Consider the following 17,214-nt stretch of genomic DNA (forward strand, 5'->3'; position numbering starts at 1 on the left):
GATCTATTCTCACAAAGAAGGAAGGCTCCCAGAAAATTGGAAGAATGGCGGAGCCCTTTGGGGTGAGGAGACCTGGCTGGGGACGCTGTTACTAAGCAACCCCTAGCGCTCTCAACTGCCCTCCGAGCTGAGGAAATCCTTGTCCCAACTCAGCCCTACCGTAAACCCGCGCGCTTTTGCGACATTGCCGCGCCTGTCGCTGCGTGCGCGCCCTCTGCCCCCACTCTCCGCCCCAACCGCCATTGCCTCGTGCCCGCGCCGGTCGGTTGGTGGCGCCTTTGTCCTACGGCGGGCAGGTGGGCTGAGGCCGAGGCGGCGGCGGCGGCGGGCCTGAGGCGAAGGAGCATCGGGGAGCCCGCCGAGCTGGTAGCGGTGAGTGCCGGGAAGCGGTGGCCGTCCGCCGAGGCATGGGACTGACGGGCAGGCAGTTGAGGTGGACCCGGGCCGGATGGGTAGGCTGAGCCTGGAGGGCCTGCTTGACGCGCCACGGCGGCCGCGGCTCCCTCTGGGTGCGCGCGGGGCTGCGCATGCCCGGTGCGGGGCGCGGCCTCCTCTGGGCGCTCGTGCGGCCCAGGCCCGGCCATTCCGGGAGGCCGGTGGTGGGCTCAGGTCCCGCGGCGCCGCACTGCAGCCGCCTGTCTGCGCGCGAATCGCCGACAATAGCCCCAGGGCTTCTCTGTAGGATAGGGATGCACATCTCGCCCTGCTTCTCTAAATGGGGAAATCGCTCGCCTGCGGGTCATCAGCGAGACGGTGGCGCAGTCGGGATTCGAACCCGGGCCGAGCCTGGCCGCCTCACCCGGCGTTCTCCGTGGCGCCCAGCGCCGTGCGGCGCACCCAGCGGTGTCCGGGATCGCCGCAGCCTCGCGGCCCCTTGACAGCATCCTCGAGGCGTCTCCTTGTCATGTGACAGACTATCTCTTTTATAACGCGGACCCGGGGCCCAGAGAACCGGGAAAGAAACTATGCCGAGGTTACCCCGGAATTAGCGACAGAGCCAGCACCCCAACCGGCTGGCTCTCCTGTCTCGTGACCGATAGCACTTTCGACACCGGGACAACCCGCCAGGGCCTTTTTTTTTAGGACGGCGTTCCCCAAATCCCAGGCTCTCGCGTTGCACCTTTATGTCCGGGGACCATCTGTACTGCTGTTTATTTTGCCCAATGTTAATTTTTTCCCTTTAAACTGACTCTTCCCTCCCCCCCCCCTTCTTACATATATTTGTTTAGGGTGGAAACGTATGTCACAACCGTATAATGGAAGTCAGTTATCTTTCTAATGCTCAAAAAATAAATAAATAAATACCTATCCATTAAAATAAACAGTGCGTCCTTGTTCCTGCTGAAATTATTCTGCACTCCACGCTTTGGGAAACGCTGCCCTTAGGAGTATGGGGTTAATAATTCTGGCCTTTACTCTGTGCACAGAATTTTTCCCTGAGGCATAGCAGATTCTGTGAAATGCCCCCAGGATTTTTGGGGATGGTAATTAATATTATAAACGTTCTGGTTGTAAAGTGTTTTTATTATTGACTTAAAAATGACAGGAGGGATGCAGGAACTCTCCGCTCAAGTGCATCCGGTGTGCCTTCTCAGTTTTCTTGTGGTGTGGTGTGGTGGTCACCTGACAGTTCATAAAAAGATGTTTCTGCAGGCGTTAATGGAGCAGTTTGGGGTTTTGACAACTCAAGATTTAATGTTTTTTTAATTAATCAGTCTGGGTGTGAAAACTAACTTTCAATTGTGACTTTTTCAAACCAGTAAAGCCCAAACATTGCATTGTGGGTATTGGAGATGACTTGACTGTGTGCTAAGATCAGATTCTTCCTTCACCCTGGTTTCTTTGCCTTTCTTTTAGCTCCAGGTATTCTTTGAAACCTCTGACAAAAATCTTTTAACCTGAAACATAGAAACAGTGATTCCTGATAGAATGTGCTGGAGAAACCACACTGCAAGGCCCAGTGGAAGGAATTTTTCTGGGTGCAGGTTACCCAATGTCCCATGCCTGTCAACACCACACATTTAAAGGAGGCGTTGACAAATTAACAAGCTAACAGTCTGTTCTATTTGTAGTCTGTTCATAACCTCTGTTTTTGTGTGTGGGCAAGCACATACACTTTAATTTATTAAAAGGTTACTCTGAAAAGTCAGCTAAGGCTACTCAAAGATTTTTTCCTCGGGCTGTGTAAAAAAAAAAAATCCATATTTCTTGGGATAACTTTGGTATGAGCACAATGTAGAAATTACCTAAGGCTAAGGTCATTTTCTTCACATTTCTAAGCAGCAGTTCTGTGTAGAGAAGAAATGATCATTTTTTTACATGAGTCAGTTTCAGAACTTCAGCAAATGGAGCCTCATCTACCTGTGTTCAAAAGCCAAGAATAAACATCTTTTGGAAAGGCTTTAGAAGTCTGATGAGAAAGTGCCTATGGTTTCATTTTAAATAACCATTGCAAGCATTCCATGTCTGTGGCCTGCAGATGGCAGTACCTTTGTATGGCTTGTTACTACTGTGAGAATTACTAAAATTTAGTTGTGCTTTTAAGAATGGAAAACCTTTGGAGGAAGTATATTTAATATTTTAATCCCTTCAGCAATTTTTGTTTTTGACTTCCAGGAAGAATGAAATGTCTATTTCTAAACTCATATTACTCTTAATGGTAATGATAACATATAGCTAGCAGTGCATATGGTTTATGAAGCAGGTTTACAAATACCAATTAATTTGCTCCTGTCAATCATCTTGTGAGATAGGTAGACTGGTATTATATCTTTTTTGCATATGAGGAAATAATGTCTCAGAGAGGTTAGATTTCTTGCTCAAATCACATATTGAAGATAAAAGATTTCATGATCAAGCAAAATTGGGACATGTTGAGGTAAAGTGGTGTCCTTACTCCAGAACTTCTCAGGGGCTTTTAACATGTGAAACATATGCAACGTAGATGTCCAAGAGAGAAAAATACCATGATGCCTTTCTCTCACTATACCCCCAGGAACATCTTGAAGTACCAATATTTCCCAAAACTTACTCTTTCTGCTACACTTTATTTCCTCTATATACCTATGGTTTACTAATGATTACTGTGTGTCTTTGAGACAAGTGTTTTTAAAATTCAGTTAGCAAAAAAAAAAAAGTTCAGTTAGCTTTTTTGTGCCAAAAGATTGGCCTTGTGAACAGAATACATGTTTTGTCTAGACTATTCAGCTTATGCAGAGTTAAAGAAAGTCAAGAAATTAGGAGAGTAGTACCAATAGAAAGTTACCCTCTGTGTTAGTTTCATTAATGAGAGACTTGAAAAGGATGAGGGTAAGGCCACTGTCTGAAGCAGCAGCACATTAGGGAAATATGAAGTACACTGACAGCTAAATATCTAATACCAGCATGCCTGCTGCTTTTTAAATGGTGGTTTTATTACCACCAGATATGAATACTCATAAGGATGGTCATTTTCATTCTTCATCTTATCACTAAAAAAAATAAACATAATAGTCAACTGGACCGATTACTTTTATGATAAGAAAGTAATTCACCTCAAAGAATTAGAACTTTTTCAATCCCTAAGACTCTTTTTTTCTTTTATTTCATGTTCAAAACAACATTATTGTTGACCTTTATAAAGAACAACAGCTTTAGGCAAGGATCAGGGCAACTGTAGTTGCATTGGAGAGCAGAGTGTGACACTAACTTTATGAAATATCTTGAGTGATCCCCTGGTTGTCATTTGGAATGACTGAGTTACTGAAGATTTGGTTGATCCTGCAGCAAATGGATGAGCTTTGGAGAACTTTAAATTATAATTAATTTGGTTTTGCCCTGGCCAGTGTGGCCCAGTTGGATGAGGATCATTCCATGCACCAAACGGTCCCCGGTTCGATTCCTGGTCAGGGTACATGCCTGGGCTGTGGGCTTGATCCCAGTAGTAGGTGTGCTAAGTAATTTGGTTTTAAGTGAGTATACTTAATTTTGTAATTGGATCAGAAATGATACAAGAAGTTTATTTTAAGGATTATAGACGTGTAACTGAACCTTTTGCAGTCTTTGGGAAACTTACATTAGGACATCATCAGTCACTGGAACAGCTCAATGGAAATACAGATCCTAAGATACAGCTCCCAACCCCTTACTGGTCTCTGGAGGTGAGGCTAAGGAATCGGTCTTTCAAAACCCAGCGCTGTGATTTTTTTTTATGTACATTAAAATTTGAGAACCCCTGATTTAGGACTTCAGAAAATTAGTTTTCACTGGTTTGTGGTTGGATTTACATTAATAGATTTGTTTTAAACAAGACCTTAATTTCACTATAAAAATGTTTTGGCTTCATAATTTGAGCTAGAGGTAATAAGAATAGTTAGGATTTCTGTTGGTCTTTAATATTTTTAATTCTTTCCATTTAGTAGGATGCTTTCACCTTCTTGAGAACAAAGAAAGCTGACCTACCAAGAGTCCATGGTCTGCTTATGGATGTAAAATTATATATGTGGCCATTTTTCTCTTTTTGCAGAGAGTTGCATTTAGATATAACAAAATGCCTCAGAAGTAGATGTTGTAGCCCCTGCCAGCAAAACAATACTGACAGCTCTAGTTTGCCCATTATTAGCCAAAGAAGTGTATAACCTGCTATCAAAAAGGGGCAAGGTCAGTGGCTAATATTTTTTCTGCCATTTTATAGCTAGGTAATTGGGAAAAGAAGCTTAAATTTTTGGGCTACCTTTTAAATTGTCAAATATAATTGAAGAGAAGTAGCGGGGGCGTGGGGGGGGGGAGGAGACAACTGAACTTAGAATTGGACATTATTGTTACCTTTAGCACTGTGGAAACTTGGGCTCATAATTCCATTTCCTTTGGAAGTAGCTGTGTGATTATGCCTTCTGTGCTGTTTGCAGGGATTAAACTTTTACAGATGTTAGCCATTGTCATATTTTTTGTAACAGATTATGAGTTACTCCTCCTTGAACATAGGAGAGATTTGTGAATGGAGGACCTAAGTATATTATGTTATTGGTATACTAATATGCACTAAAGGGATAAATAGATAATAGAGTAGTAGTTCCCAAATACCTGCCAAGAATCATCTGAGAAACTTGTTAGAATACAGATTTTTAGGCTTCATTGTCAGATTCTAAAAGTTTGAGATGGGGTCTGAGAATCTGGTTTTTAATCATCTTACCAGGTAGTGCTGATACATCTTCATTAAAGAAATGTGGAGAATGAAGAGAATCTCTCTATAAATAAAAGGCTAATATGCAAAGTGTTCCCTCAGGAGTTTGATGGGGAGACCATTTCGATCGAGCACTATAATGTGTGCTGACCACCAGAGGCGGCACAGAATGAAGGAAGGCCCCAGCTGGCAGCTGGAAAGCCCCAATCGGCCCTGATTGCCGCCAGGACTAAGAACCCTACCCGTGCACAAATTTCGTGCACCTGGCCTCGGGGGGAGTTGTCTAATGAGTATAGAGTGTTTTAGTTTTGCAAGATGAAAAGTTCTGGAGATCTGTTGCACAACAGTGTGAATATACTTAACCCTACTGAACTGTATTTTTAAAAATGGTTGGGCCAGTGTGGTTCAGTGGTTGTGCATCAGCCCATGAACCAAGAGGTCACAGTTCGATTCCAGTTCAGTTTTATTCCGGTCCAATTTGATTCTGGTTCGATTCCTGGTAAGGGCATGTGCCTGGGTTGTGGGCTTGATCCCCAGTAGGGGATGTGCAGAGGCAGCCAATCGATGATTCTCTCTTATCATTGATTTTCTATCTCTCTGTCTCCCTCTCCCTCTCTCTGAAATCAATAAAAACATATTAATAAAGCAGAGCATTCTCTTATCCCTGATAGTTACAATATAGCTCATTATAATATCCCTGATGTTACAATATACCATCAAAGTCATCTTCATAAATATAGTTTGAGAAGTCAGTATGGTTTTTCAAGTGGCATTTTTCATTTAGTAGTATCTGGTTTTCAACTAAGCCTTTTAGGGAGTTTTATTTAATTTGTAGTTACTTATTGAAATTGCATACGTTTCTGGATTCATTCAACAGCCAATAGTGGTACTGTCACTAAGTGCTGTGATTGTGATTCATACTGCACTTGTTCAGAATAATTTACATTGCATTGGTGTGGAGTATAACAATTGGTTTTAAGGTTAAAAAAAAGTTATTTTATGATGGCACAATTAAAAAATAGAGCAAAGCAATTCTTGGTGCTGTGAATGAAATGTGTATTTATTTATAACATCCAAGGACCATTGTGTGAACCTTGTCTGGCATATTAGTCTAAAATAAAATTGTAGATTAGGCATTGTGTCTTCCTTTGGGAGTTCTTTATCCCAGTCTTTTGTGCCTTAAAACAACTCTGCCATTTCCTGTATAACACCATGTTTTCTAAATTATTCTCTGGGATTTTTTTCTTTTATGTAAATCCCTTTAGTTGGTACTGTTTTTCTTATCTAAAAGTCCTTATTTGAAAAGTGTTTTTAACTGTTTTCAGAAGACCACTTGGAAATTATAGATATTCTGGCCAAGGTTAAGCACCTTATGGTAATGGTGATTTTGAATGGCATCCACATTGCTGATATAACTAACAAAGTATAGAAGTAGCAACCAAGCTGAGGTGGAAGAGACACTTAAGTCTGACTTTTGGTCTTAAGAGTATGTGGCTGGGATAAAATATGGCAGGAGGAGAGAAAAAAGCACTATTCTCTTTTTTGTGAGAAGAAGGATCATTCTACCTATCCTTAGAGCATCCCACATTGCCACTAACTTCTTGATTAAATTCTCTCCAATTATGGCTCCCCATCTAATGTTCAGAAAGAAAGGTCTCTTCTCCTTTACATTATTTCTTGTGTGTGTGTGTGTGTGTGTGTGTGTAGCATATACTAGAAGCCTGGTGCACGAAATTCATGCATTCGGCAGGGGGGGGCGGGGTCCCTTAGCCTGGCCTGCACCCTGTCACAATCCAGGAGCTCTCAGCAGTCAGACATCCTTAGTGTTGCTGTGGCGCTCACCAGCCATGAGCCCAGCTCAGGGCTTCTGGCTGAGCGGCACTCCCCCTGTGGGAGTGCACTGACCGCCGGGGGCAGCTCCTGCGTTGAGCGTCTGCCCCCGGTGGTCAGTTCGCAGCATAGCAACCGGTTGTTCTGCTGTTCGGTCGATTTGCATATTAGCCTTTTGTTATATAGGATATCTTAGTATATATCTGTAAGAATTTAGGGAAAAAATAATCTTATTCAAGAATTAACACAAAAGTTCTCTTTACCAGTTCCAATATTTGCATTTCCAAAGAGAAAACTTGTTGAAATGAACTTCCAACCTCCAATGGATGGGTTTTCAAATTGTGTGACAAAAATTAGGATGGAGCACCTGACGGGCATGGCTCAGTGGTTGAGCGTAGACCTAATGAATCAGGAGGTCTCGGTTTGATTCCTGGTCTGGCACATGCCTGGGTTGCGGGCTCAATCCCCAGTAGGATCAATGATTCTCTCTCATTGTTGATGGTTTTTTTCTCTCTCTCTCTCTCTCTCCCTTCCTGTCTGAAATCAATAAAAAAATTTTTTTAAAAATTAGGATGGGCAAGGTATTTTTTCTTGACTCTAAATCTTTACTATACTGTGATCAGCTCCCTGAAGTTATTTATACCTTTGATTGTTTCTCTTATTATTCCTGTATTATTGAACTAACAGGTTTCCCAAAAGTTCTGTGTGCACATATGTTAGGATTTTTTATGTGTGGGGATTGGTGGTTGTTGACAGTTTTGCTTTCCTAACTCTCACTGAAAATTTCCACAACCGTATCCTAACCTGAGTAATCCTCTTGTATGGCAATGAGATTATAAAAAAACTTCCAGGTCTCATTTTATCCGTATCTCACCCAAGATGGAACTTTAAGGAACTCTTAAATAGGGGTGAATAAACAAACACTTGGCACACCATACTAAGATTTTACTAACTCCTAAACGTTAAAAAATGGTCTAAGAGAACTCTTCTGGCAGAAGAAACATAAGCCACACCATCCAAGTAGAACTGCTCTGGACTACTCACTGAAAATAGTTACAGGAGGCACATTACAATTAAATGGTTTACAGATAGAATCTTGAATTTTAAAATAATATTGCAAATAATTTCCCCAACTTCAAAGTAAAATACTTACCTCCTTCATTCTAACTGGAACCAGTTTTGCCCCAAAGGTATATAATACACGACGACTCTTATCTCCCCAGTCTTATGTGTAGGCACTCACAGAACTAGATATAATTATACAGTGTAATAATCCTTTTCATATGATGAGGGCAAATTATAACACAGCATTAATAGAAACTTACCAACTAAAGTAATACCACATGTTCTGATAAATGTTAGTTAGGTCAAGTCAGAGTTTAGATGAGTATTCTTTATTCACAAGACTATTTAATAATGTTTGGAATTCTGCTAGAAAATACGGTACTTATTTAAAAGAGATTTTTACACCAGCACTACTACCCCAGTGTATTCCAGAGATACTTTGAAAACTACTTAAATAATCAAAGACATCACATTTCTCTGAATCACAGTCACCCTATATTAGAAAGCAGTACAAAGTAAATGAGTGCACTAGGTCAGTAGGCCCTTCTAAACCTGAATTGATATTCTTCACAATTATATATAAAAGAATTGGGTATTTTCTATAAGGACTGTCATTTGTAATTCAGATGTTAGTGAACCTGTAAATTGTGAAAGTGCCACGTGCAGTACCAAGCCATGGTTAGATATTACTGGTATGTCCTACATAGAAAATATTTTCTGATTTTTTAAAAATAGAGGGATTATAGCTTGTGTCTGCATAATTGAAAACATAAGAGGCAATTTAGAATATGCTTCTCTGGCTATTTAGATTTATGTTTCCTTCAGTTTTGTTCAAAGCCATTTTCTTCTAGGCATAGTGGAAAGAGAATTCTGATTTAAAATGGAATTGAAGATTGTTCTCACTAGAATAGGAACTCAGAAGTCAATATAGCAGGATAAAGTCTACACCAGCCCTCTTAAGTTTGTTGTGTTTTGTTATTGTGATCTTTCATGTGATAGGACTCTGGTTGAAATTTTGAAAAATACATAATTACTATTTTTAAGCACTCTATGTGAGTGCTTAATAGCATTTAATGTCATTAAATATAATATCAGTTGCTTAATATGAAACAAGGGCAACGAAACTCTACACTGCAGCAGGAAGCAGTTTTATTTCTCAACTAAAGTATGAAGTTTTTAATGCATATATATATATATTTAAGATATAAAATTGTCAGGTTATCTTTTGGGTATACGGTACGTTGGTACGTTTCTTTAGAAATTTCATGAGTTCTTATTTGTACATGGTGTTTTACTTTTTACTTCAATTTTTACAAAGCTAGTTTGTTTTGTTTTTAGCAACCAGGCTTTAACTGCACAAACTGGCTTTTCTATAAGTTTATATAATTCTCTCCCCAAACTAGATGTATATGTTAGGTTTCTCTAATGAAAACTTCTTAGGAGTGTTTTATTACCTAACGCTTCTATACCAAATGCCAGTTCTTACTCTCAGGTACTTATCTATGAGGGTCATAGATATGAACACGTCAGATACTTCGTTTAGAAAAAAAATTAATCCATTTCTTTCCCACATCTCATTCTGGAAGAGTCTATCCAATGGAATACAGCACAAGGCATGCTAAAAGGAGGCCCCACTTCGTGGAATATTGGAAGTTTCAAGACAATGGAGTTCAGCTCGTACTTCTTTGTAACATAAAATGGGATTATTTGCCTTTACTCTTTTTGTTTTGTTAACACTCTCCTTATTTTTCTCCCACCCTTTTCCCCTCAAAAAAACAATCTTCCCCTTTGGAGGTGGGGGATGGGGAAGTGTTAGGTTTAGGACTTGCAAAGTGTTAAAACGTTGACGTAATCAGCTTTACACAAATTGTGTGTTAGTAGAAAACTGAGGACATTCCTTACCAAACCATGACAATGTACTGCCATAACTTAATAAAAACTGCCCAAGTGACAGTGTGTCTTCTGAATGGATTTTCTTACACCATCTGGTTGTCATTGTTGTTCTTTTGTTATTGCTTTCATTTGAAATATGCTGATGATCTTGTTTTTATTCCGTAGCATTGAACAGATGGGTTGATTATTCTTTTCAGATATTAATAAGGCAGCGGAAAGAAGAAATATGAATACGGCTCCATCAAGACCCAGCCCCACACGAAGGTAAAGTACCCTGAAGCAGTGAGTTACCTTGGGAGAGTTGGGCTCTGGGGAGTTAAGCCCAACTTCGTACATCAGGGGTCTTTTCTTCCCCCCAACAAATCAGAAACACTCAAGCAAATAATAAGAACATGAACCATGTGTGAAGGGCCTTGCTGCTTTTTTTAAACATGCATCAGGAGATACCGAGGAAGCTTTGTGTTTTCGGTGGCAAACCCAGCAAGTTCAGCTTGCAACATGAGTTGCAGGCGATTGGAAGAGGATAAACCTCTGTTTGTCCCCAGCTCACGTGTCAGTGGGAGCCTCCACAGCAGGAGTGCCCCAGGGTCGTTGGTGTGTGCCATGCTGCTGCAGCGGGCAGCAGAGATTCGACACTTCATTCCAAATGGCTGCCAGTCCAGATGTTAACCCAGGTTTATGGAAAGTGCTGCTTGAGAGATTGCTGCTGTACCTGTGCTGCAGATCACCCGTTTGCTCACATGCTTGGGTTACCCACTGAGGAGAAATAAAAAGGCATAAACACGCCTCCTCTCAAAAGTCTCCCTTTTTCTTAGCCTTCCTGGAAATAAAAGGCATTTTTCCCAAACTAGTCTTTCTTCCAGCATATACAAAAGAGATAGTCCTGATGTATACCCTGGAGATAGGCATTAAATTGGCCTCTTCTGGCAAAGAAGAGCCTTATTAATGTTACCATTTACACCAAGATGAGTATATTGTGTCCAAAAGTGTCACCCTGCAAGCGGATGATATCTGGTGTCTCTTCATGGCTCAAGTGGATACTTAGTGTGGATTTTGCCTTTGTCCCTAAGTAAAAATGCCAACTTTCTACTGTAAACTACATATCAAAACTACATGCCACAGTAAACTCTATTTCCTACAATGAATTGAACACTGCTGAGTACGAATGAATGCTAGTCTGTACTGGTAGCTCCACAGGTCACCTGGGAATATACCCAACTGAGCATTTACATATAACATACAGCTATCCTGTTTTGGGACAAAACATTTTTTACCTACTTACAGGAAAGAATGGCTGCTGTATGTTTGGTGTATATGCCCCCACTTGGATATGAAGGGTGGGTATTTTCTAAGCTACCAGGAATAGATTGCACATGTCTGCTACAGAGTTTAACAGACCCACGGTTAATGCTGCCAATTTCATTTGGATTCTTTGAGCACTTTGCCAGGCAGAGGAGTTGAATCTGATACCACAACTACCGCTGTCAGGTGGATGCCCTGGTCACACTGCAGAAGTGAGAATATACATTGGTATTCTATCTGTTCTCTCTAACACTATAAGGAGTACCTGCAGCTTATAGGTAAATACTTTGTTGATTGATTTTGTGAGTATCTAAAAAAACATAAATGAATCCTGCAGAACTTCCACAGTTCCATATAATTGCTTCCATTATGCTGCATCTAACCGTGCTTCAGATTTGGGGCAGTTCCATCTGTGTTGCATCATCTCATTGCCCCAATAAACATGGAATACTGATGGCTAAGAACTTGCATCTATCTAATGGTTAGAATTATGGGACTCCCATTGGAAGCCGTGGTTGCCAAATGGCTTGAAAGAAGACCTAATGTGTATCTATTTTCAAGGAGCTCTAATGTGTGTGTTGCTGAAATAGGTAGCTTACAGGAAGGTGTGTGGAATTGGCAAATATAAGGACAGTGACTCCGCTAGTAAAGTCTTCCCCCACTCTGTTGTCCCCATGATGCTTATGATTTCTGGATAATATCTGTGTGTTTCTGCAGACAAAAAAGGTGGGGGGGAGGCAAACAGAGTATAGCTTCTGTTTGTGCTATGAATTAAAAATATTTTATGTCATATTAATGATACTTAGTCAAATGCTTTAAACATTATCAGTTGATTGTAGCTTTCAACAAACATTGTCAATGTTGGGGAAATAACCAACTCCACTGTTTGGAATCCAATATAGCCATTGCCAGTACATTAAATTTAAAAAATTAATTTTATACCAAGCTAAAATGTAAGTCCATAATTTCATATTTATTGGAAGGAATACCTTTATGCCTTTTTTAAAAACTATTCCCCCCTAAAAAAAAAAAGCCAAAAAAAACAACAGCATACAGGCAACATTGCAAGGGGCCTTTTAAAATGTTCTTCTTACCGGATATATAAATATATGTCACTTTTATATACCTTTTAAAATATCACCTTCCTCAGAAATAAATTTTAAAATTAGGTTGTTTAGATATGGTTGGGGCCGTGGCTTCCTCCTTTATTTATAATCAATAGAAGGGACAGCTAGGCTAATTTAAATTTCAGTAAGACACTCAGTCTTCCCCTTGGTGATATGCCCCTAACTGGGTTCCATGGCATGTTATTTAACATGCTAAAGTTTTATACAATCATGTTTAATAAGGTTCAGGGAAGTGGGATGTTCACATTTAGTAAAACCTATTCTGAGCCTCATCTAAAACCTGAGCAAAGAGTCCCAGTTTTTTACCTTTAAAAATAAGAATTTTAAAACCCTAAAACCAAACTAATTGTAGACATTGTATTTAAAATAAAACATTAACACTTTAATCATTGCTTTGATCATGTCATGCATTATCTCTTAAGATATATCAATAAGGCAGAAATAAAATGCAATAAGTAGGCAAGATGGGTGAGTGGTTAGCCTAAAAGGGGCTGATCATTTCTCTGAGGGTGAACACTTGATATCACATCACCCTTTAGGTACATGCCTGTAGTCAAAGCCTTGAATTACAAATGTACCAGTGTGTTTACAACAACCATACTGCCTTCATTTGACAACCCTGATTTTTTTATGTGCCCCCAGCCATGAGGAATGCATTGTTCATGGGGGGTGCGGGGGAGAATCACTGTACCTATGACAAATACTTTCCTTAAGTTGTTCATGTGTTCAGTGCTGCTACTTTTAAATTGTTTAAGCATGCTGGCAAGACCTTTGTAACACCTTGTTTTGCTGGACTTTAACCTTGAGTGTCAAAACGCCTAGGTATCTTTGGGAATTTTCACAGGATTATCACCTCTTCAAATGTCTCTGCAAGGCACAGTTCTGCTGGCATTGCTCTCGGTTCAGTAATGTGCCTCCCTAATGATTCCAACTGTCAGTATGTAATTCTGACAATATTTGCCCAGCCAAGCACAGTACCTTGCATCGGAAATCCCTGCTCTGGATCAAATTTCAGCCTGAATTCTCATCATTTAACCCTTGGACCACTTCATTTGACTTCTTTATGAGTATATTACATAGTTACCATGCAAGTTGCCTGGCATTGGTGCTAGGCATTAGGCCTTCTTCAAAAACTGGACCATGATTCTAGTTGTGCCTCAGATGTTCTCAATTTCCATCTGTAGCTCAACACCTTGATAATCCAGGTCTTGAAACATACCCCTACGCAGATGTGGCTTCCAAGTGAGACTCTCTAGTTCCTCATCCTTCCCATATGACCTGAAGAAAAGCAAATAGAATTAATTCATCTACATCAAAAGTTCTGCAGAGAGTTTTCCTCATATTTTTAAGGATTTTTAGGCCTGATGCCTCTTCAGTGAAAGTCATCAAGGACTCGGTTCATCCAAAATAACCTAGCTGTAGACAAGTTTCTTATATGGCCTAAGATGGTTTCTACCTATCCACAACGTTAATTCCTTTGATAACTGCTTGCTCCTTGGATGTGCGACAGCCCTAGCTTAAGGTGGGCCTCACGATTAAAGATTCCAGGCTGCGATTAACCCTGTACTAACACTTAAGAAGAACCTTCAGTTCTCAGCAAGTGCCATCTCTACCATCAGAAAAGTCATATTTGTGCTGGAGAAAATCATCAGAGTGCTTCCTAGGGAGACAAATGGGCACTTACAAAATTTGAATCTGGAAGGTATATCTCATTGTGCGCCATATCCTACGTGCACCTAATGGCAACATTCTCCTCAAGTCCTTTGTCTTCATTTCTGACAGCATGGAACCATTGTCGTGGGGGATCAACATCACATAGCAGCCAGCCATTTAGATAATTATATTTGTGGACAGTATCTGTGACAGAACAGAAGTATGAAGAGCTGGTGAAGGATTTTTTTTCAGGAGGGGAAAAAGGCTGGACCTCCCAAGGAAAATATTACAGAAACAAAAAGAAGATGTTGGCAAAGCAAAGGACAAAGGCCTTCCTCCCTGACCTGTACACCAAGGCCAGAGCAAAACATCCTGAGCTTGAGGTTTCAGCCTCTGGCTGAAGACAAGTTCAAAGTCCCTCACAGTCTTGAAGATGATCAGCTATCAGTTCTTACTCTGTAGACTCTCAAATGAACAGTAGGCGACACCACCCCTTCAGTGCCCAGGAAGAAAAGCAATTCTTCCAGAAGCACATCACTTGCCATCTGAGCCATGCATGGCTTTTCCCTTCACCCACTCCTCCCTTACCTCTCAACTGTTTCCAAATGATGCCTATATTTCTCTTGAGACAAAGAGCATTTGGCTACCAGTATTTTCCCCCTGCTGAATAGATGAGGAATATTTAACATAATTTCAGTAGTGTTTATCACCTGCCTTCAGTTGTGGACTCGAGTGCTGAAATTTATTTAACCACTTTCTAGTTTCATTTTAGCCTCTACTGACCTGGTACCTGAGGGTACACTGCATTTGGTCTCCATTTAAACACCTCTCTTATGGTGGGAAGATATTTTGAATCTTATTATGCTCCAGAAACTTGCTTCTAATCCACTGGCTATCTGAGGTCAAGCATCTCATTCTGCAGGCTTTCTGCTTGCGGCACTCTGAATCCTGCACACTGTACCACCCTTTTGATAGCTGGTCTTGCTTTGAGAAAGATGTTGGGGCCAGCAGCTGGAGTCCTGGAAGCCCTCTTGTCCTGGGGAAGTTCTTTGGGTCCTGAAGTGACCCTAAAGGGGTTTTTGTTTTTGTCTTCAGAGGAACAGCAGTCTGCCATACTGCTCATCTTTTGAGAAAGGAAAAAAGCCTGGCCTTTTCATTTTAGAGAATTACTATCTTCTCTATCCCTACTTCCACCACTTTGGTTCTTTTCCCCCTTGTGAATGAATATCATCCCTTCTACATTTTTATACAGAAAGCAATTGAGGGGGAATTAGTAGTTGTGTTGCACATGAAGTTCAAATTCATTGAGGGGAGGGGAAGTGCTTGCCTTCTCAAACTGGAAGTGTGAACCCAGGCTTTGGGAATTTAGGATTATGGTCAACCTCCAGGGATGGACTCTGACAGGTAAGTAAGTATTTCAGTGGGTTCAAAAGAATGAGAACCAAATATGGCATTTATTATTATCCTAAGGCCGCGAATAACATGCTGTTCCACCAGCCCAAATTCTTGTGTGTGGTCTGTGGTCTGTCAAGCTCATGATCTCTCTCAGTCCTGATTGCCAAGAACACTTGAAATCTGATTCCACCTCTAATGACTACTTCTAACTGCTCCCCAAGGCAGCTTTATCTAGCGATCATTAATCCAAAAATACTTTACAGTTGTCCTTTCCCATTGGATTCTGGGTGTTTGCCCACATTATACACTATATCAGATGTTACACATATTAGGAGGATTATATGACATAAGGAAAATTGAAGTAAGAATATTGGTTAGTCTCTATTCTAAGAGGGGAAAATGTTTAGCTGTCATTTAAATTCCCTGGTCTCCCATATGTTCCCACAAATTAGGGGTTCTTGTGAGCCTTAAAACATATGACAAGGATTTTTCATAGAAGCAAAGTTGTCATTTAAATTGTTTTTGCTATGTCCTGTATATGAAGTGAAATTGGGGTTTTCTACCAAGCTGATGGCATCATGATGAATGCTTAATATGTGTAATCATGATAGATGACAAAGGTATCAACAAAACATGGCTCCTGCTCTTGAGAGGCTTATAGTTTAGTTGAACAATTCATTAAACATTTCCTAAACTTGGTGCCGTGTCCTAGGGATACAAAGCCTTCTACTGTTCAGTAGGGAGGCCCTGTAAACAAATAATGACAGAATCTTGTGATAAATGCAATAATAGAAATATGTCCTAGAGCAAGATTCATTCAACGTGTTTGTGGATCATCTGCATTGCAGCTATAGTGACATTTATAGTGGAGAGTTTCTGATAGCCCTTGCCCTCATGGACTTGCAGTCTAGGAGAGTGGACAGACAAGTAAAAAAGTGCTGTGAGAAGATGTGGCCAGGATTTAGGGGAAGAAGATAAACTTTTAAACTAACAAAATGAGGGAATAATATATTTATGCTGAGCCCTAGCCGGTTTGGCTCAGTGGATAGAGCGTCAGCCTGCAGACTTAAGGGTCCCAGGTTCGATTCCGGCCAAGGGCACATGCCCAGGTTGCGGGCTCAATTCCCCCCCAGTAGAGGACGTGCAGGAGGCAGCCAATCAATGATTCTCTCTCATCATTGATGTTTCTATCTCCATCTCTCTCCCTTTCTGAAATCAATTAAAAATACATTTAAATATATATATATATTTATGCTGAGACCTAGAAAATGAGTATGCATTTGTGTCTGCTGCTCTAGTAAAGGCATCAGGAAAAACATTGGCAAGTCATAGCTGAAAGGCCAGCATGGCAAGAAAGTGGTAAACTAGGGAGAGGAAGAGATGAAGTTGGGGAAGACGGGAGCCAAGACCACTCAGGATCTTATTAGCACTAGAGATTTTGGATTAAATTCTAAATACTGTGGGAAACCAGTAAAGGTTTTACATATTTAAAAGATCACTAGAGTAATGTGGAAAAGGACTAGAATAGAGAGTTAAGAGTAGACATGGGGAAACTACTTTAGAAGGCCTTTACTGTGATTATGGGTTGACCTTCAGTGATGCTATTGGGAGTAAAGAAATGTGGACAGAATTTCAGAGAAAGGATGAATGAAATTTGGAAATGTGATTGGAAGAGTGGATGACAACCAGTTTCCTGGCTTGAGTAACTGAGTAGGTGGGTGTAGCATTTATTGAGATAGGACTAGAGAAGCATATTTGTTGAGGAAGATCGAGTGCAGGGCAGGTTTT

General features: G+C 40.6%; 1 protein-coding gene across 3 annotated transcripts in view; it reads left to right on the plus strand.

Annotated features, from left to right (window-relative positions):
* Positions 1-214: 214 nt before the first annotated feature.
* NCOA5 (nuclear receptor coactivator 5) overlaps positions 215-17,214 on the plus strand; it is a 29,340-nt gene continuing 12,340 nt past the window's right edge. For 2 of the 3 annotated variants that reach the window (XM_079783955.1, XM_079783957.1), the window contains exons 1-2: positions 215-372; positions 10,147-10,213. In XM_079783955.1, coding sequence (XP_079640081.1) covers positions 10,176-10,213 — 38 coding nt within the window. In that variant the 5' untranslated portion in view covers positions 215-372; positions 10,147-10,175. The remainder of the gene's footprint in view (positions 373-10,146; positions 10,214-17,214) is intronic. The other variant, XM_079783956.1, reaches the window with a different exon arrangement.

The sequence above is a fragment of the Cnephaeus nilssonii genome (genome assembly GCF_951640355.1).
Source record: "Cnephaeus nilssonii genome assembly, chromosome: 11".
In the NCBI taxonomy this organism is placed as follows: Eukaryota; Metazoa; Chordata; class Mammalia; order Chiroptera; family Vespertilionidae; genus Cnephaeus; species Cnephaeus nilssonii.